Source organism: Bombina bombina, chromosome 5, assembly GCF_027579735.1.
Source record: "Bombina bombina isolate aBomBom1 chromosome 5, aBomBom1.pri, whole genome shotgun sequence".
Classification (NCBI taxonomy): Eukaryota; Metazoa; Chordata; class Amphibia; order Anura; family Bombinatoridae; genus Bombina; species Bombina bombina.
This window is the reverse complement of record NC_069503.1, coordinates 702,483,218-702,504,403: the sequence shown is the minus strand read 5'-3', so window position 1 is coordinate 702,504,403 and position 21,186 is coordinate 702,483,218. Positions and strand designations below refer to the sequence as shown.

Sequence of the window (21,186 nt, the reverse complement as noted above, 5' to 3'; positions counted from 1 at the left end):
CAAGCTCCGAACGGAGCTTGTGGGCCCGTGTTTCTGGCGAGTCTTCAGACTCGCCAGAAACAGCAGTTATGAGCAGTTATGAAAGACCGCTGCTCCATAACCCTCCATAACCCTGTCCACCTGCTCTGAGCAGTCGGACAGGAATCGCCGGAATTCAACCCGATCTAGTACTATCGGGTTGATTGACACCCCCTGCTGGCAGCCCATTGGCGAGTCTGCAGGGGGCGGCGTTGCACCAGCAGCTCTTGTGAGCTGCTGGTGCAATGCTGAATACGGAGAGCGTATTGCTCTCCGCATTCAGCGAGGTCTTGCGGACCTGATCCACACTGTCGGATCAGGTCCGCAAGACCCTTGATAAATAGGCCCCAATATGTTGATTTCCTGAATACCAATGGTGTAGGTTTACAGTTTACCTACCAATTCGAGACAACTAAGATTCCATATTTGGATATAGTTCCTGAGGGAGACTCTGTTAAACATATGATTAAAAGCACTCTGTATAGAAAACCGAATATGTCTAACACAATTTTACATGGCAGAAGTAGCCACCCAAGGCATACTGGGTTTGGTGTGGCAAAAGGGCAGTTTATGCGCATTAAACGCAACTGCACAGACAATTCGGATTTTCTTGCAGAAAGTGAAAAATTTAAGCAGTCATTGTTATAAAGAGGATATCCATCTAAGAATATTAACCGAGCCTTTCTCGAGGTAACCCGCATGGACAGAAACTCCCTAATTGGTGATTGTGGCGTACGTAAGCAGAATAGGTTTGATTCTGCTAGACCAGTCTTTTCGATTACCTTCAGCCCCCAATTTGATGAAATTTGTGGTATCATCAAGAAACATTTGCCTATAGTAAAGGCTGAGGATAGTCTGAAGGACTACGTATATAATGGATGCAATTTAGTATCTACAAGGAGATACACCTTCTGTCTCCTAGCCAATTGCGAAAAGTGGGAACACACACGAGCATCTGGCTAACAGTGAAGGGTCATTATAAGTGTAACTTTGACAATTGTATTGCTTGTTCTCACGCATGTGTAAGATCTACTTTTCAATCCAGGAATACACAAAGGGTTTATCAACATGAGAGTTGTAGCACCTGCCGTAATACCTATGTGGTTTATCTAATAGAATGTGAAGTATGTGAACTTCAATACACAGGCTGCACTACTAGGGAGGCAAGAACACGTGTTAGAGAACACTTGAATGACATAAAAAACAATATTGAATATTCAGACTTGGCAAGATGTCTCTTCCTTGAGTTGGCAAGTGATTGAGATTGTGCATCCTAAGCAAAGAGGAGGTGATAGGAAAAGTCGGCTTCTATATAGGGAAGCGTTCTGGATTTTCCAGCTGCAAAGAAGAGGCCATTGGGATTGAACATTGAGGGGGATGTGATCAATTTCTGGAAATGAAATTGATGGGCATGGCTCAGTGTTTAAAATCCGTTGTGACATTGTTGTTTCCAAAGATTTTACTCCCCATGGCTTGCGACGCACACAACTATATCAACAACTATAATTTGTTAGGATGTATATCCAATTCATTAACGCATAGGGCCCCTCTAACATGACTGTATATACTAACATTAGCTATTATCACCAATTTAAATTTTTATTTTTAATAATTATTATCTTTGTGGCCACCTCTATACTGCAGTAGACAATACTATAACATGGCCTTCCTAAGCCAAATTATCACATAACATAAATGTTAGTACCTGTTCCTATCTAATATGCAGAAAGCAGTGAGAGACATATTCTGGTCAGTAAAGGGTTAAACAGCCAATGTTGATCCAACCTGTGTAATTAAGCTTGTATAAAATAGCATCTCAGCATTATCTTGAGCCAATTAGGTGATAGTGTATTTAAAGATGGCAGCTAGTATGTTTTACTATGTCTATGAATAAGGCCTGTGGGCCGAAATGCGTAAGACGTGTAAAGATAAGCTGAGTACTTTTGTTTTTACTTGGATTTTACCCTGTGAGATTTTTGAATAAACATTTGATTTTAGCGCTTTTTGTATGACTCGCTGGTGTTCTTTGGATTCTATAGTATAGACTGACAACAATATATGTGCATATAAGATCTCTGAGACAGCTCCCTCTTCCACTCATATATAGTGCTGAATAGTACAACTATATGATAATAACCTACCTCAATGTCTTTAATCAGGTCCAAGATACGCTGCAGTGCCATGCTTTTGTCACATGGGTATTTCTTTCTAATAGTATCCTGAAGACCTATTAAATAATTTTCAGTGCTTCGAGCCTCTTCAAAGAACTAAACAGAAATAAACAAATGATTAGATGCCCAACGAAGCGGAGGAGCATGAAAGAGCTACAAAGTAACAAAATAAGATAATAGTAAATGGAAAGTCTCATTGAGTTGTATGCTCTATCTTAACCATGAAAGCCTAACACTGTACCAGAGACTTATAGCTCTTTAGTATAAATTATTTTTGGTACACAAATAGTTAAGATTTTCTCTTTTAGTATACTGGAAATGATTTCATTTAACACAAACATCTACTGGCGATAGGCAGTGTTCTGTAGCATAAGGGTGATACATTTAACAACTCACTTGGAAGTATGCAGCATTTTCTTTCAGATGAACGTCAATGCATTTGGTTATCTGCAGAATCCAGCTCCACTGAGTCTGTAGTGTGTCCATGTAAGCCTGTATAAAGCATAAATAACAGCGTTCAGCCTTCACACAACAGCTTGGTATAATACAGTAGCAACAGTGCCAAAGTAAATGTCAGGTTAAGAGCCTTGAGAAGCAGTACAAACTATTTAAGTCAACCATTTCAAATTCCTTATTAGTATCCAAATGCCTCGCTTCATCCTAAAATATTTATTATCTGTAGAATTTAACAAAAAAATAGCATTTAAGGGTCTTCTTTTGAAGACTGACATTTGTTTACATATACCTAAATCTACCCATTTTACACACTAAATACAGTACAGAATACTTTCAAATATGTTAACTCTGGATTTTACTGTATCATTATAAAAATATACACCAGGGTTAGCTAGCATGATAGGTTTCTCATGTTGTCCCTTTGCAAGCTTTCCCAATGCTGGAGGGGATACCGGCTAAAGATGTATACATTACCCTAGATGACTTCTATTATGAATTTATAAAGACATTTTTGTGTTGCGTCTTAATAGCTTTTACATATTGCTTATGTGTTTTTGTTCTTTTAAAAACCTTATTATAACAGTTTATAAAAAATGATTTTATTTTATAGTATAGTAACACAGACAGACAGATAGATGTTCTATAAGAAATATTTGTAGTTTATGTGCTGACTTTTGTTCCTAACAGTAAAATCATTTTCCACATGTTTAAAAAAAAAAAAAAGATCTACCTCAATTTTGTCAGCGGCAGGGTGTTGATTAAGTATCAGCTGGTCACTCTCCTGTTTAACCTTGTTAAGTTCTTTTTCTTTAACTTCCAACTGACTCATTAGTTTCTAGATATAAAGAGAAATGTACCATAAGTAGTATAAAAAAATCCATATTTTTTAGTTTGATGCATAAACAATCTTCAAAGGACACAACACTCCAGCATTAACCCTGAAATGGATTCAGCTAAGTAAATAGTCAGTGTGACACCTACAGTATGGTGATAGTAACTACACAAATAAACTAGCCAAAACTGTGTCAGGACTCAGGACTCAGGAGTAGAGGAGGTGTCACAAAATATGTGTTATTCATGTTTGTTTGGGTTCACATATCTAAAGAGCAACGCAAGGAGTAATTGGTATGTAATGATAGCTACAGTAACAAAATAAACTGAAGCACATTTAGTCATGTTTACATCTGACTGATACTTGGGGTATGCTTTGTTCAAAAGCATACCCAGGTAAGGAGCAGCAAGATACTACTGGGATATAGCTGCTAATTGGTGGCTGCACATACAATGTATGTCTCTTGTCATTGGCTCACCCAGTGTGTTCAGCTCCAGTAGTGCATTACTGCTCTTTCAACAAACCCCAAGAGAATGAAACAAATTTGCTAATAGAAGTTTTTTGGAAAGTTGTTTACAATTGTATGCTCTGTCTGATTTAAGAAAGACAAATTTGGGGTTTCATATCTATTTAATATCTATAGTTGTGTGTGAGGTGCCCAACACATGATATCTTGCGTCTCAAATGTAAACCGCTAGCAATGCGAAAAAAATAATAATTATATCTACAATACCTAGGAAACATACTTGAAAAACAGTTTATGTAAAGGCTAGTGCACATATTACAAGTTAAAAGTAAAATGTTTGCTTCAGGACTTTGGATATCACGAAACCGCTAACTTCTCCCCATAGATTCAATGGAGGGCGAAAATAAAAAAACAAACACCTAACACTTTTTTTCATGCACTAACCCTGACGTAGTGCATGATGCCGCATGAAACACGTAGGTTCTGTTTCTATGCTTTGCTGACTTTATGCTGACCTTTGACTACATTACTTTTTATATGGACTTCCAATAAAAGTTAGGTTTTATTCCTCATAATTTCGTCTGGGAGTCATCTTCAGATTTGAATCTATTTTGGGGAGTATGTTGATATTCAGATAAAGTATATGACAGTCGGATACTGTCTGGACACATAACATTTCTCTTTTACTTTGACTTAACACACTTTGTAGAATGACCGTGTTACATGGCAGCACATTGAGCAATAATTAGCGCTGCGGAATCTGTTGGCGCTCTACAAATAACCGATAATAATAATAATAATAATAATACACCTAACACATACACACTGTAATTTCCAGCTTTGGTATTTTGGCAGTCACTAGTGAAAAACATATAAATGAACAAGTGATTGAGTCACTACTTACAGAGAAAGACTCCTGCTTTTTAGCGATGTCCGTATTCCGGTCGCTCCAATCATAAACAAGCTCCTCCTCTTCTCTGTCATTGATCCACATTATTTCTTTGGATGTTGCCTGGATGATGGACTGTAGCTGGCGCAACTGGTCCATTCTTTCAAAAGATGCTTTCTACATACAGGAGAACAGTTTAATATGAAAACACATTCATTTATTACAGTGGCAAATGTATGATTATAAGATTATATCTCGACTTTTAAAGACACTACAACATGGAATAACATTATTTTAGTAATTTTCTATATATTTACAAACTATAAAGAGCATTACTATATATCTCCATCCAGTAGTTTTAACTGTATATATACATATATATATATGTGTGTGTGTATGTATATATATATAGTTAAAATTAAGGACAGCAATAAAAACAGCACGCAATAAATATTTTGGTTGATACTGCTGTTTGAAGACCAGTGAGTGCTTATTTCCATTCCTTCCTTTTATATATATATATATATATATATATATATATATATATATATATATATATATATATATACACTGTAGAAAAAAATGAATCCTCCCTCCTGGGTCAGCCACCTGGGTGCAGCATTGAGATGAATAGAAGTAAAGATGATGCACTCTCAGGCTTTTCACAAATAAGTGTCAAATTTATTAGATGACGTTTCAGATCTACATAAGACCTTTCATCAGATCAAACTGTTTGATCTGATGAAAGGTCTTATGTAGATTTGAAACGTCATCTAATAAATTTGACACTTATTTGTGAAAAGTCTGAGAGTGCATTATCTTTGCTTATATATATATATATATATATATATATATATATATATATATATATATATATATATATATATATATATATATATATATATATATATAGTTAAAATTACTGAAGATAGAACTAAATGGCTTCTAGTGCCAAAAAGTAAGTAAATCTATTTTAGTTTTAAATATATAAATAGTTTAAAAGTTAGCAAAGCTAAAAGTGACTTTTTGCATTACATACACAAGTACAGATTTGTGACACAACTTTACTTTGGTTGTGATCACATGCACAACCTATGGGGGCTCTTAACTGGTTCTTCAATCATTCCTGTTTCAATGTACTATCTATCCTGACATAACTGTGAGGCCTTTAGTGGATTTGTCATTATAAAAAGTAGGCAGCTACCTAGGGCCATCTTTATGTAGAAGGGCAGAAGATAAGTATACTGGTTGTTACATTACAATTTACTTTGCTTAATATTATTAGTGCCCTAAACTTGGCTGCCTGGCAAATTAGAGGCTATGTGGTGACACTAATAGCCTCTTCCTCAAAAGCGATATGTTTATAATGGCGGCACAGGACGTGCTAGTAGTGTTATCACTGTGAACTAGCAGGATGAGGAAGGATTAGTAAAAAGATATCCCAATTACTATGGGTGCTTAAACTATTAACCTAATAATGACCATATCCTTTCATACTAAGGAACCCAACAATACAAATCAATGGAAGTAAATAACCACTTTATATGACACTTCCTAACTATCCTCTTGTCATTTCTTATTGCCCTGAGATGATTATTGCTTGAGATGACAATACTTTGCAAAGACACTGCATGTTTGTATTAAGTCACATGACTCAAGAGCATGTTTTTGTGCAGGAATTCTCAGTATCATATAGTACAGTGTAGGGGTTGGGCCAAGCTCTCAACTGTGTGCTAATCTCTAGGGCCTAATGCGTGCTGCCTAATGTTAGGTTAGTGGTTCTTTTTGTTGACTTTTAGAACCTATGTTCTTGGCAAAGTACTGGTTCCTTACCTGTGCTATCCAACTGGATCACTGAATATGTGCTGTGCCTGTAAGGGCCTAGCTTAGCTTGTTTTTAACTACAAACCTGAGTCATCTGAACCTGTGTTTTCCCTTGCATTGTCCTGTCTCTGTATTAATGCTAGCACTGCTTGTACCTAATATACCTGCTGCTGGATCCTGCTTTATCAAAATGCTGCTTTATGTATTATTGGAAATTTAAAGTAGAGATTGAATATTTATGGTGCAATAAATGTAATTATGCATTTTGAGAACTTACCAATAAACCGTCATACTCTTCTTCTAGTTGATAAATAGCACCCTTTTCTCTCTAAAATATAAAACAAGGTATAATGTTAATACGTGTACGACACAGGCACTAAGAATATCTGTTTTGTACACCCTAATATAAAATGTACATATGAGCTCAATAATGGATTCCCTAATGTAATAGGTAGTACAACAACAAAAAACTAGGGTACAATCAGCAATAGCGCATCAGTAAATATAAGTCTGGTCATAACTAACATATCTATATATTTGGATGGTGGTGTATTAAATAAAGAGATTAAGACCACATCATACGATTGATATCAGTGATGACCAGCTTCCTCACACATGGGGGTCGCAGGTCTATAATGCAAAAGTCTTAAAGGGATAGTCTAGTCAAAATTAAACTTTCATGATTCAGATAGAGCATGATATTTTAAGCAACTTTCTAATTTACTCCTATTGTCAATTTTTCTTTGTTCTCTTGGTAACATTATTTAAAAAAGCAAAAATATAAGCTCAGGAAATAGCCCATTTTTGGTTCAGCACCTGGGTAGCTCTTGCTGATTGGTGGCTACATTTAGACATCAATCGGCAAGCGCTACCCAGGTGCTCAAAATGGGCCGACTCCTAAGCTTACATTCTTGCTTTTTCAAATAAAGATACCAAGAGAACAAAGAGAATTTGATAATAGGAGTAAATTAGAAAGTTGCTTAAAATTGCATGCTTTATCTGAATCATGAAAGTTTAATTTTGACTAGACTATCCCTTTAAGGGCCAAATATAAAATGTATGACTATTAGAACCTGCAAGATAAAGTGTGAATACATTTATATTTTCTTTAAACATTTTAAGGGACTGTCTAGTCCAAAATAAAAAAAATTATGATTTAAATAGGGCATGTAATTTTAAACAACTTTCCAATTTACTTTTATCACCAATTTTGCTTTGTTCTCTTGGTATTCTTAGTTGAAATCTAAACCTAGGAGGCTCATATGCAAATTTCTTACACCTTGAAGGCCGCCCCTTTTATGAATGCATTTTGACTGTTTTTCCCCACTAGAGGGTGTTAGTTCATGTGTGTCATATAGACAATACTGTGCTCATGCACATGGAGTTACCTAGGAGTCAGCAATGATTAGCTAAAATGCAAGTCTGTCAAAAGAACTGAAATAAGGGGGCAATCTGTAGAGGCATAGATACAAGTTTTCACAGAAGTAAAAATCATATTAATATAACTGTGTTGGTTATACAAAACTAGGGAATGGGTGATAAAAGGGATTATCTATCTTTCAAAACAATAAAAATTCTGGTGTAGACTGTCCCTTTAACAAACAAGGTTGTAAACAATTGTGTGTGTGTGTGTTTTTTAACCTCTATAGTCAAAAGAAGGGGTTATCTTTACATAAATTAGGGCCTTTGGTATAGTTATATAACATTGATGTGAACATAGGGGCTACCATAAGCCTCTAATCAAATAAATGCACATTTATTCACACCAGATGACAGATTACCAGATCTGCTTTTATCTTGTCCAGCTCCCAGCGATAGTCTGCAATGGCATTGTGAAACTTCCTGTGGTTGGCAATCTGTTGTTCTACTGAGGAAGCATCAAAACCCCAGTCTACAATCTCAATCTGACGCTGCAAAAAGATGAAAAATATAGCAAGAATGTAATCTCTGTGGGTTACATAATTTGAAATAAAAATATCATAAAGGACAGCATTTTACTTGTAGATAATTTGTGAAGTTCTAACCCACACTGCACTATTTATCAGAAGCACAAATTGTGCATTACATGGGGAGTAACTGAAGCATTTTGGAATTAACAGGCCACTTGCACAAGTGATATAATCCCTCAGTGGCCTATCTGCCTTCTTTTATAGTTTAAACTGTCTGAATTTACTGAGTGTTTTTTATTATTATTATTGTCATGTCTTAACCTTAATAAAATACATATTATATGATTCCCTTGTCAGTCAGGGAGTTTTCAGGTGGGGAAGCAGGGTGGCAACAGTTTGAATGAAAAAAACTTATAGAGTGGCAAATCATTTAGGTGGAGTTAGTTTACAGCAATGTATAATGTAGAGGTGTAATTGCTGCAGTCATGAGACACACCTGTACCTGGGGGATACGGGCAGTGTTTCAAGAATGGAAACCATTTTACACAAACACGCACAAGTCCTCAGAGAACTTTTATCTTTCAAACTTCATGAAAAGGCAGACTAGACAGGTCCCGCTGACTCACATACCTTGGCTAGGTGCCAAACTACTAATACTTTAACACTGCTTCAAGATACTATGGGAACTGACACAGGATCATTAAAATGTTCACTTTCTTATAAAAAGAAAGGGTGATGAGATTATCTTTTCAGATCTAGTGAATGCAAGAGTGTTAGCAGAGCTGAGCTATGACATTAAATGCCTATTTATTTTGTGGGGGGGGGGGAATGTTTGTCCCCACTCCCTAGATAGGCCAAAAATACTGTATCCTGAAAATGCTAAAAATCAAATAGCTGATATAGAAAATTTGCAGCATTTTAAAAACCTAGGGTACAGATTTTGCTTTGTGGCCTTTCTAGGGAGCGTGGAACAAGTTTACACAAAAGCAAGAGGTACTTTTAAGACAACATATAAAGGTAGGAGGAATGTATTGTCTCTAATACAGCCATCCCATCAAAAGCACTGTATTAAAATGGGTATTAACCCCTTGTGTCAAATGGACGTAGGTTCTACGTTACACAGCACTTTGCCCAGCATACTGTGTTGACGTAGTACCTAGGGTGGCCACCTCAGCCATGTTTTCCTGGACACATGAGTTACACATGCTGCAGGGTGTGCAGGGAGGAACATGTATTGTGTTTCTGGACAGCACCCTGCAGCATGTGTAACTTATAAGTGTTCTGTATTTTAAGGGACGGGTGGCAACCCTAGTAGTACCTATATCCAACACAAAGGCGCTTGCTGCAGTCCCCCCTATCAGCTTAGATATCGGAGACCGCAGCTGGGGCAGAAGGCATCTGCCTTCATATGGTAAGGGAGCACTGATCGAGTTCCTTAACTATATAAAGGCAGATGGCCGATCATTGCAGATAGTGACACTGTCTATGTCACTCTCTCTAACATTTGTTGGTTTCGAGGGGAAGTGTTCCCTAGACTACAGAAACGTTATTATGAAGGGAGAGGGAGGGATGGGACCCCACACTACGGAAAAAAAAACTATTATGGAGGGGGGTCTACACTACAGAAATATAGAAGACTAGTTGGGGGGATAGATGTTTGGGAGGAATAAGGGGGGCTCAGAGCAAATATTAACCTTTGAAGATACCTGATTGACCCTTTCCCTGCCTGTAATTTCAGAAGTGTGGTGCACAGATGCAATTAGCAGCCTTCTAATTGCCAAAAAGCAATGGCAAAGCCAGGCATGTCTGCTACTTCTGAACAAATGGGATCCAAGTGAAGCTTTTACAAGCATGTGTCTTATGACTGCAGTAGTTGTGTGTAAATAATTTCTGTGAGAAATCCAAAGTTTGCGAAAAAGTTAATGATTATTTTTATTTTTTTATCGTATGGGGCGGCCAAATAGTGACATCAAATATACTAAAATGGTCCTAGATCAATACCTTGGGTTGTCTACTTTAAAAATATATACAGTTTTCATAGGTAAATCAAAAAACAAAGGCTCTATTTCTGTTTAAAAGGATTGATAGCAAAAATCCGGAATATGCAAATAGTTTCTAAATTTAACCTGTCCTTTACCCAATGCTGGATAATTTACATGGGTTAATATTATTAAGAGAGATATTTCTCTCAGAACATTTAACCCCTTGGGCAATGCTTGTGGCAGAAAGAAGTATTGCTTTTAATACACATCAAGTAACTTTTGGTGGATTATGGTAGTATGATTTTAAAGGTTAAAAATATATATTATGGAGACAGGATTACTAATATGCATCACAAACTAAAATAAACCCTTTAACAAATTATTGAATATGGCTTTCTTAGCTTTTAGAAAAGATTGTAAGGTGATCAAAAACAAATTCACTGCTCAATCATTATAGACTTATGTACCTTTAATTCTGGGAAAAATAAATAAATAACACATTTCTGAACACTACAGATGTGTAAAACTGTATAAAACCAATTTGTTACGTGACATTACCCTCTGTTGCCTGATTTGAGTCAAAGTTTCTGTGGTGATGCGTTTTGTCATCTCATCCCACCCGGAGCCACTCTGGGAAGAAAATCCGCCTCCTTTGGAACCTTTGCGCAAGCGTGGGCCATGTATGGCTTTGTACAAAGCGCGCATCTGGTCTTGAAGTTGCAGCAATCTTAAGAAAAAAGCAGAATAAATGTTGTTAAATATAAAAATAAGACATAGGAGTGAGTCATATTCTGTCACTTTTGGAAGTGACAGAGAACATGTTTTTGAATCATTACGCATTCTGTTTCAGAATAATTTTGTCTAACTGTCCACTTATTCTCTCATGCAGTCTTAAACCCCATTACCATTATCCAATTGTATAAATAAAATGACAATAAGTCATCTGGGGTGGTGGTACAAGAGAGAAAATCTGCAACTTGACTTGTAATATTCCCTCAAAGGCAGCCTGCAGCTCACTGCCTCAAGTTGATCAAATTCATTTTATTTAATTTGGCCAGTCAGGATCTACATCCAATGGCAATTTAGTATACTGTGGTCAGTTTTCAGGGTCTATTTTAAAGTGAAATCAAGCCCAGATGTGCAATTGTAATTTATTGCCTGCAAACTGAATTCTTAATCAAGCGTGTATGTGCCCTCAAACATATTACTATAAAACAACCTATGAAAGTGCCTTCAATGTGCATCTTAAAATGATCCAGATTTAAACACATGAGTTGTAAGATACAATATAAAACATACAATTTCCTTCTAGGCTTTATCAGAGTATGAATTTTACATTATGGAACAATATTAATCTATGGAAATGGGGTTAATGCAGCACTAGGCTTTAATGTTCAAAGTGATTATATAAAAAGATTTATTTCATAGACACAAGTGATATAGTAAACATAAGATAAAAATAGCCATACTTTATCGTCTTATTAGCTTTTTAGCACAGGACTTTCCCAACTCCAGTCTTCAGGACCCACTAACAGGCCAGATTTTTAGCAATGTTACCCTCTGCAGGTGTTAACAAGTAGTTATATGCACAATAATAATACCATACCACATTAGAACATTTTCCTTTAGCCCTTATTAAGTATATTCCCTTGTAAAGTACATTACATGAGCTTTCAAAGGGTTTTCACATTCAAATTTCTTCTAAATTGCTTGAAAAACCACATGAGAAGATGTTTATTTTATAATTTTCAAATGTATGCTTCACAATACACTCATAATAAACAAATACTTAAATTCTGGTATTCTAGTCAATCAGAAAACACTTTTCTGGAGTATGTTTTTTGTGCTCTACATCTTGGACTGCTTCACCTTTTGCCTGTTTCAAGTGGCATTTATTGGCGGTTTCAAATGTTTTTTCCATGTTAAAGTTCTGTCGCATGGTCAGTCCGCATGCTAATAAACAATAAGCCAGAACTTTTTTTTTGTTTTTTAAATTAGGTGGGGAAGGAAATTAAATCTCACTTTAAATCTGAAACGTTCATTTATGACTGCAATTAACTGCTTAGTGGCTTAACATTTTTTAATTGCACAATTAATCAATTTTATATGAAATTTTTATTGTACAGAGGTAATAAATGAATAGTTTTGGTTATGAGAAAAACATGTATTCAGATATATTAGGCAGTTATTATCATCATCAGCAATACTAAAATATCTGGCATTTTTAGATAAAAGGTCTTTAAAAATTCTTGTGGAAACTTACTGATAAGCCTTTGATACTTCTGTTTTTTATAGATTTGTTTGCTTTTTCTGTATTTAACCAGATTTTGCTGTTATAGCAACATATTTAATGTAAAAGGCAGCACTTATTAATTGGAATATCTTTATAACATGGTTAAAAAAACACACATTAACTTCCATGCAATGTTTTCAGTGAGTTTTAACTCTTTTGTGGGGTGGCCAAATAAAAATATGTAAAATGCATAATGCAAACTATTTATGGGTTCATAGTTACACAAACTTTAATAAACTTATTTGCATAGTTTTTCCAGTTGTGATTTGTCAGCTTTAGAACATAAAATCATACTGTACCTTCTTTGATAGGTTTCATATGGCTGACCCATGTTCCTCATCTCCCTGATCAATCCATCAACCATTTCCATTTGCTCATTGGCCACTCCAAGACATTCATCCAATTCCCTGTTACGAACCAGCTGACTTCCATCTCCAAATTTTAACTCCTGGGGTGAAAAAAACATAATAAAACAAAAACTGTATCTGAAGTTGTAATACATGAATGTTGAAACATTACAAATTCACCCAAATATATGAGCATATGCATAATATTATATTAAATGTATCTGCCATCTGATCTTGTGTGCAGGTACTGGTTTAATTAGACCTCTGAGGTATATATAGAGTGAAAAGTAAAAAAAACAAGCTATTTTTCAATAAAATTGTATAAAAATGCAATAAGACAATGCATTATTAGGTATATGTATGCAAAAGGGGGTGAAAAAATAGTTAGTCAGCCCAAAAACAACAAAGGCCCATGGCTGAACACATCTAGTGAGCCAATGAAGAGGGCATATGTGCAATTACCAGTTGTGTTAAGCTCTGGAGCAGAAGTGCATTGCTACTATAAAGCCCCTTTGTAAGGGTTAAACACATAGCTATATGAAAGCAATAGTGCTATAAGAAAATATTCTAACACATCAAAAACTTACCTTTTAATCCTGGCAGTCGCTCCAGCCTCTGCAGACGTCAGAAATGACGAACCCGGCTTCCTCCAATTAAGGCTTCCCCCCCGGGGGAATCTTGGCCTGATGCAACACCGTGATTGGAGGAAGCCGGATTTGTCATTTTGGACCCGAGAAGACGGCTTGCGACGGGCAGAGGAAGTGTTGGAGCGGCTGCCAGGATTAAAAGGTAAGTTTTTGAAGAAAAGAAGTGAAATGTCACTTTGATGAATTAAAGTACCCTTGTTTTTAATAGGATTATTAAAAACCGGGCACTAATTCATCAAAATTGACCTTCACTTTAACAGATCCTATCTATATTTACTTGTTTGGCCGCATCAGATTCTGATTAGTCTGTGATTTATTTCTGTAGACATGAGGGTATATTCTGAATTAACAGGAGATAGATACACTGCTCTGTAGAAAACCCCCTAGTTGAAACCTCTGTTTGTTTTTCTGATTCACAAAGCCAGTGCTTAAATGGACACAGTGTGTAAAGAAACTGAGGTCAATGCTGTTGTCCCCAGACTTCTGGGTAAGTAACCTTGGTCTACTAAAAGGAAGATGGAACCAAAATATTTTATTTTATGATTCAGACAGATCACACAATTAATAAAAAAATCCAATTTACTTCTGTTATCAAATTTTCTTTGTGCCCATGGCATTCTTTGTTGAAGAAATAACTAATTGTCTGGAGCACCACAACCACATATCAGGAAATAGTGCTGCCATCTAGAGCTCGTGCATATGGATAACATTCATGCAAACCTGCTGCCATAAAGTGCTCCAGCACATGCACGCTCCTGAGCTTACATCTCTGCTTTTTAAGAAAAGATACCAAGAGAACGAAGAACATAAATTAGAAAGTTGTTTAAAATGTTCTATCTGAATAGTGAAATCATTTTTGGGTTTCATATTTATTTAACAATTTACTTCTGCCTCCTTAGGTTTTGTCTTGCTGTTTAATCAGAATGTTTCCTGGCAGAAATAAATCTATTTCATTTACCACTAGGCCCATTTAATTCTTATAAGTCGGCTGACCATATTGCCGCTTTAAAAAGGGACACATATAAAAAATACATATGTCAGGGCTGTTTAAAGAAATGGTTTTGTATAAGAACCCTCACATATGTATTTTTCATATGTGTTCCTTCTTAAAGTGGCAATATGGCCAGCCTACTTATAAGGCATAGAAAAATATTAGTCTACTATTTAATACATTTCCTCATTATAAATTGCACGCCCTCTAAATAAGTGCAGCTTTTAATAGGATTGCAATATTAGATCATTATGAGATCATTATAAGCTGTAAGTCAATATTACCTAAAAAGCAAAAGAAAGTGTTATGACAGTTAAAGGGACACGGAACACATCGTTTTTTATTTTATGAATCCTACAGAACATGCAGCTTGGAAGAACTTTCCAATTAGCTTCTGTTATCAAATTAGCTCTTTGTATCCTTTGTTGGAGGATTAGCAGTGCTCTGCTGAGCCAAAAACAAAAGGCATATATGTGCAGCCACCAGTAAGCAGCTAGCTCTCAGTAGTGCAATGCTGCCCATAAGCCTACCTAGTTATGCATATCCACAAAGGATCCAAAGGCAATTAGGCAAATTGGATATCAGAAATAAATTGGAAAGTTGTTGTATCCACTATCTGAATCTCTTACTGTCCCTTTAAGGGAGGAAACTTTTGTATATATAAAAAAATAGTATTTATTTATGGAGTACCACACTTATTAAATTTAAGGAGAGCCGCAATTATTCTTTTTGGCACTAATATAAACTTCTTACTTTAAAATACTGGATGTAAAAATTATACCAAGCATGAATTATATACTGAAGGTTTAAAGGGACAGTCTAGTCCAAAAAAAACTTTCATGATTCAGATAGGGCATGTAATTTTAAACAATTTTCCAATTTACTTTTATCACCAATTTTTCTTTGTTCTCTTGGTATTCTTAGTTGAAAGCTTAACTTAGGAGGTTCATATGCTAATTTCTTAGACCTTGAAGGCCGCCTCTTAAGAATGCATTTTAACAGGTTTTTCACCACTAGAGGGTGTTAGTTCATGTTTTTCATATAGATAACACTGTGCTCATGCACGTGAAGTTATCTGGGAGCCATCACTGATTGGCTAAACTGCAAGTCTGTCAAAAGAACAAATAAAGGGGCAGTCTGCAGAGGCTTAGATACAAGATAATCACAGAGGTAAAAAATATATATAAATATAACTGTGTTGGTTATGCAAAACTAGGGAATGGGTAAACAGGGGATTATCTATCTTTTAAAACAATAACAATTCTGGTGTAGACTGTCCCTTTAAGGACTAATCAGTGCTCACCTGGAAACTAGGCGGGGGGAATTAAAACAGTTATTTCTACCTGGCAGTCAAGGCTTTTTATAAAGGTATAAGTAAAATAAATAAATAAAATAAATGATGAGCCTGGGTTAAATTCCAGTAACCTTAGAGTCCTTCCTTTTAGGATTTATCGAGCTCTAGGTTAAACTTTAAATTAGAACATATTAATGCAACATTTTAAATAGAATTATAATGAACAGTTTCTTGTTATAAAATAATAAATGCAAAGTCAATATTTCTACCTTTGTTTCCCATTAAGGGCAAATATATATATATACGGAAACAAATTAATCAGTGGTCAGTGAATATTAGGAGTATCCCTGTGAAGTTTCTGTAGATTGTAACTGCACTTTGTAAAGTCTAGTGTAATAAAAATCATGAACACAGAGGAAAAAGGCAATATACTTTTATCTTTGTAAATGCTTGTTAGTAAATCATTAAATATTTCTATAGCAACTAAAAAATAAACCAGCACTGCCTTCACTCTTTACTGCACCCTTTCTGAAGCTAGAAATAATTAATGGGCGAAATCTATAGGATTAAGAGGAATGTAGCACTTTGCTAACAAACTTCTAACCCATGAGCTGTGTGTTATTTTTTATTCCTAAAAGGTTTAGAAGCAAATTATTAGCTAAGAATTTTTTTTCCTAAAGAGAGATTTGTTTGTTGATCTTGACTTAAAATATTAGTTTGTAAACTCCAAATAGGGTTGCCACTTTTAGTTCAAGCCAAACCCAAACAGCACTCTTTTTTTTTTTTTTTACAGAGTACACACTATATATAAATAGCACATAAACACAAAATTGCACATAGAGTGTGTGTGTGAGATATATATTCATACTGTCACACACATACTCTCTCTCACACGCACACTCATTGTCTCTCACAAACACACACACACACAAAGACTAACACACACTTTCTCTCACACAATAACACACACACACACTATATCACACTAACACACACTCACACACATAATCTCTCTCTCACACATTTATTATCTCACACACACAAAGACTAGCACTCTCTTACACACTCTCTCTTTCACACACTAACACACACACACTGTCACACACATTCTCTCTCACACACACACAATTACTCCCACACACAAAAACACTCACTCCTTCACACACAGAATTGTACACACAGAAAGACACTGACAAACACAAAGACACATACACTCTCTCACACAAAGACACTTACACACAGACACACTCCCACACAAAGACAAACACGTAAGAGAGAAATAACTGTAGGCATGTGCAGTGTGTTGCAAATGCACAAGGTCACCTTTTTGGCTGTGGCTGTTTCCTATCAAACCCGGACATTTGCATGTGTGGGCCAGACTCTGCTTAAAATCCTGGACACACAAATGGAAACCCGAACTGTCCGAGTTATTCCCGGACAGATCCCAACCCTAAACTGGAAATGAATGATACGTTGGCAATTTAGCACAATAGATCGAATCCAATACAATAAAAATACATGGGATATGAAAAGCTACTCTGAGGAATAATACTGAACTTTTTTTTTTTTTACTTGTCTGGCTTCTAGAGGCTTGTCTATGACTTTTGGGTCTTATCTGCTATAAGCCACCTTTTTATGCTAAATACTGTTATCCATTTCTCCCCACAAAGGTTTGTTTTATAATAGCAATATCCTTCTACTTGTTGAGGTGGGGACATAGTAACCCAATGGGGTCCATTTATCATTGTGCGGACAGACATGATCTATCATTGCACTAGCAGTTCTGGTGAACTGCTGGTGCAATGCCGCCCCCTGCGGATTCTCGGCTAATCGGCCGCTAGCAGGGGATGTCAATCAGCCCAATCGTACATGATCGGGCGGATTGCTATACGCCCGCTATAGAGGCCTCAGAGGCGGCGTATGAGTTAAGGAGCAGCGGTCTTAAGACCGCTGCTTCTTAACTCCTGAAGACTCGCACGGAAACAAGGAGAACATGGGCCATTTGGCCCTTGTTAAATAGACCCCAATGAAATCAAGATTTCCTGAGATAAAGTTTCCTTATACTTTAGACAGGTAAAACGTATGGTCATTCTGTTTTTTTTATATGCATTAAATTTTTTTTTATATTAATTGAATTTAGAACTCATCAGCAAAACACATTTAAATGATAATCTAGGTTTCTATGTTTTAAGAATTTGGATGTTATAATCCTTATGGTCATATTGTATCATTTTTGTTTAATATTTTTAAATAAAGATTGGATACTTACAGGCTGTGCAATGAGTTCCGCATGCATCAAGTTCTCTCCAATATTCTGGAGCATATCCTGAACGGTATTCGGACGTCTTGACATTGTACCAGATTGCCTGTATATACAGAACAAACCATTTTTCATTTATACAGGTCGTTTCTTTTAGATTCTTAGAATGCATTGCAACAGATATATAGATTCATTTATATCAATTTTAAAGCATTATATTAATAGATACATTTGAATTAAATGAAAAAAATAATTTAGTAATACGTTTTTGTTTAGTCAGTTGTACTGGAGATAAATAAATAATATAAATCCAAAGTGTGACACAGGTGATAAATAGTTATGAATAAAATGGATATTTCACTTATTTATATTCCTTTTAGTAAAGACCCACAAGCTATTATTTTAGCTCTGTGTTACATTGTGAGCTACAAAACATTTAATCAGATTCCTAACCTATATGTGACTTGTTAATTTACATACGGCTAGATTTGGAGTTTTGTCGGTAACAACCCGAAAAACTAACGCCGGCTTTTTTCTGGCCGCACCATAAAAATAACTCTGGTATTGAGAGTCCACATAAAGGCTGCGTTAGGCTCCAAAAAAGGAGCGTAGAGCATTTTTAACGCAGCTTCAACTCTCAATACCAGAGTTGCTTACGCAAGCGGCCAGCCTCAAAAACGTGCTCATGCACGATTCCCCCATAGGAAACAATGGGGCTGTTTGAGCTGAAAAAAACCTAACACCTGCAAAAAAGCCGCGTTCAGCTCTTAACGCAGCCCCATTGTTTGCTATGGGGAAACACTTCCTACGTCTGCACTTAACACCCTAACATGTACCCCGAGTCTAAACAACCCTAACCTTACACTTATTAACCCCTAATCTGCTGCCCCCGCTATCGCTGACACCTGCATTTTATTTTTAACCCCTAATCTGCCGCTCCGTAAACCGCCGCTACTTACATTATCCTTATGTACCCCTAATCTGCTGCCCCTAACACCGCCGACCCCTATATTATATTTATTAACCCCTAACCTGCCCCCCACAACGTCGCAGCCAGCTACCTACAATAATTAACCCCTAATCTGCCGAGCGGACCTGAGCGCTACTATAATAAAGTTATTAACCCCTAATCCGCCTCACTAACCCTATATTAAATAGTATTAACCCCTAATCTGCCCTCCCTAACATCGCCGACACCTAACTTCAAACATTAACCCCTAATCTGCCGACCGGAGCTCACCGCTATTCTAATAAATGTATTAACCCCTAAAGCTAAGTCTAACCCTAACACTAACACCCCCCTAAGTTAAATATAATTTTAATCTAACGAAATTAATTAACTCTTATTAAATAAATTATTCCTATTTAAAGCTAAATACTTACCTGTAAAATAAATCCTAATATAGCTACAATATAAATAATAATTATATTGTAGCTATTTTAGGATTTATATTTATTTTACAGGCAACTTTGTATTTATTTTAACCAGGTACAATAGCTATTTAATAGTTAAGAACTATTTAATAGCTAAAATAGTTAAAATAATTACAAAATTACCTGTAAAATAAATACTAACCTAAGTTACAATTAAACCTAACACTACACTATCAATAAATTAATTAAATAAACTACCTACAATTAACCTAACACTACACTATCAATAAATTAATTAAATACAATTCCTACAAATAAATACAATTAAATAAACTAGCTAAAGTACAAAAAATAAAAAAGAACTAAGTTACAAAAAATAAAAAAATATTTACAAACATAAGAAAAATATTACAACAATTTTAAACTAATTACACCTACTCTAAGCCCCCTAATAAAATAATAAAGACCCCCAAAATAAAAAATGCCCTACCCTATTCTAAATTACTAAAGTTAAAAGCTCTTTTACCTTACCAGCCCTGAACAGGGCCCTTTGCGGGGCATGCCCCAATAAGTTCAGCTCTTTTGCCTGTAAAAAAAAACATACAATACCCCCCCCCCAACATTACAACCCACCACCCACATACCCCTAATCTAACCCAAACCCCCCTTAAATAAACCTAACACTAAGCCCCTGAAGATCATCCTACCTTGTCTTCACCTCACCAGGTATCACCGATCCGTCCTGGCTCCAAAATCTTCATCCAACCCAAGCGGGGGTTGGCGATCCATCATCCGGTGGCTGAAGAGGTCCAGAAGAGGCTCCAAAGTCTTCATCCTATCCGGGAAGAAGAGGCGATCCGGACCGGCAACCATCTTGAACCAAGCGGCATCTTCAATCTTCATCCGATGACGACCGGCTCCATCCTGAAGACCTCCACCGCGGACCCATCTTTTTCCGGCGACGTCCAACTGAAGAATGACGGTTCCTTTAAGGGACGTCATCCAAGATGGCGTCCCTCGAATTCCGATTGGCTGATAGGATTCTATCAGCCAATCGGAATTAAGGTAGGAATATTCTGATTGGCTGATGGAATCAGCCAATCAGAATCAAGATCAATCCGATTGGCTGATCCAATCAGCCAATCAGATTGAGCTCGCATTCGCATTCTATTGGCTGATCGGAACAGAATCCTATCAGCCAATCGGAATTTGAGGGACGCCATCTTGGATGACGTCCCTTAAAGGAACCGTCATTCTTCAGTTGGACGTCGCCGGATGAAGATGGGTCCGCGTCGGAGGTCTTCAGGATGGAGCCGGTCCTCATCGGATGAAGATAGAAGATGCCGCTTGGAAGATGATGGTTGCCGGTCCGGATCTACTCTTCTTCCCGGATAGGATGAAGACTTTGGAGCCTCTTCTGGACCTCTTCAGCCACCGGATGATGGATGTCTAG

At 36.4% G+C, this 21,186-nt stretch overlaps 1 protein-coding gene across 4 annotated transcripts in view; it reads right to left on the bottom strand.

Annotated features, from left to right (window-relative positions):
- Positions 1-21,186, bottom strand: part of DSP (desmoplakin) — a 115,222-nt gene that overhangs the window by 40,690 nt on the left and 53,346 nt on the right. For all 4 annotated transcript variants that reach the window (XM_053714718.1, XM_053714719.1, XM_053714720.1 and 1 more), the window contains exons 2-10: positions 18,369-18,465; positions 13,120-13,268; positions 11,086-11,254; positions 8,438-8,566; positions 6,934-6,984; positions 4,848-5,009; positions 3,376-3,480; positions 2,586-2,681; positions 2,160-2,285 (exon numbers count right to left, since the gene is read on the bottom strand). In XM_053714718.1, coding sequence (XP_053570693.1) covers positions 2,160-2,285; positions 2,586-2,681; positions 3,376-3,480; positions 4,848-5,009; positions 6,934-6,984; positions 8,438-8,566; positions 11,086-11,254; positions 13,120-13,268; positions 18,369-18,465 — 1,084 coding nt within the window. The remainder of the gene's footprint in view (positions 1-2,159; positions 2,286-2,585; positions 2,682-3,375; positions 3,481-4,847; positions 5,010-6,933; positions 6,985-8,437; positions 8,567-11,085; positions 11,255-13,119; positions 13,269-18,368; positions 18,466-21,186) is intronic.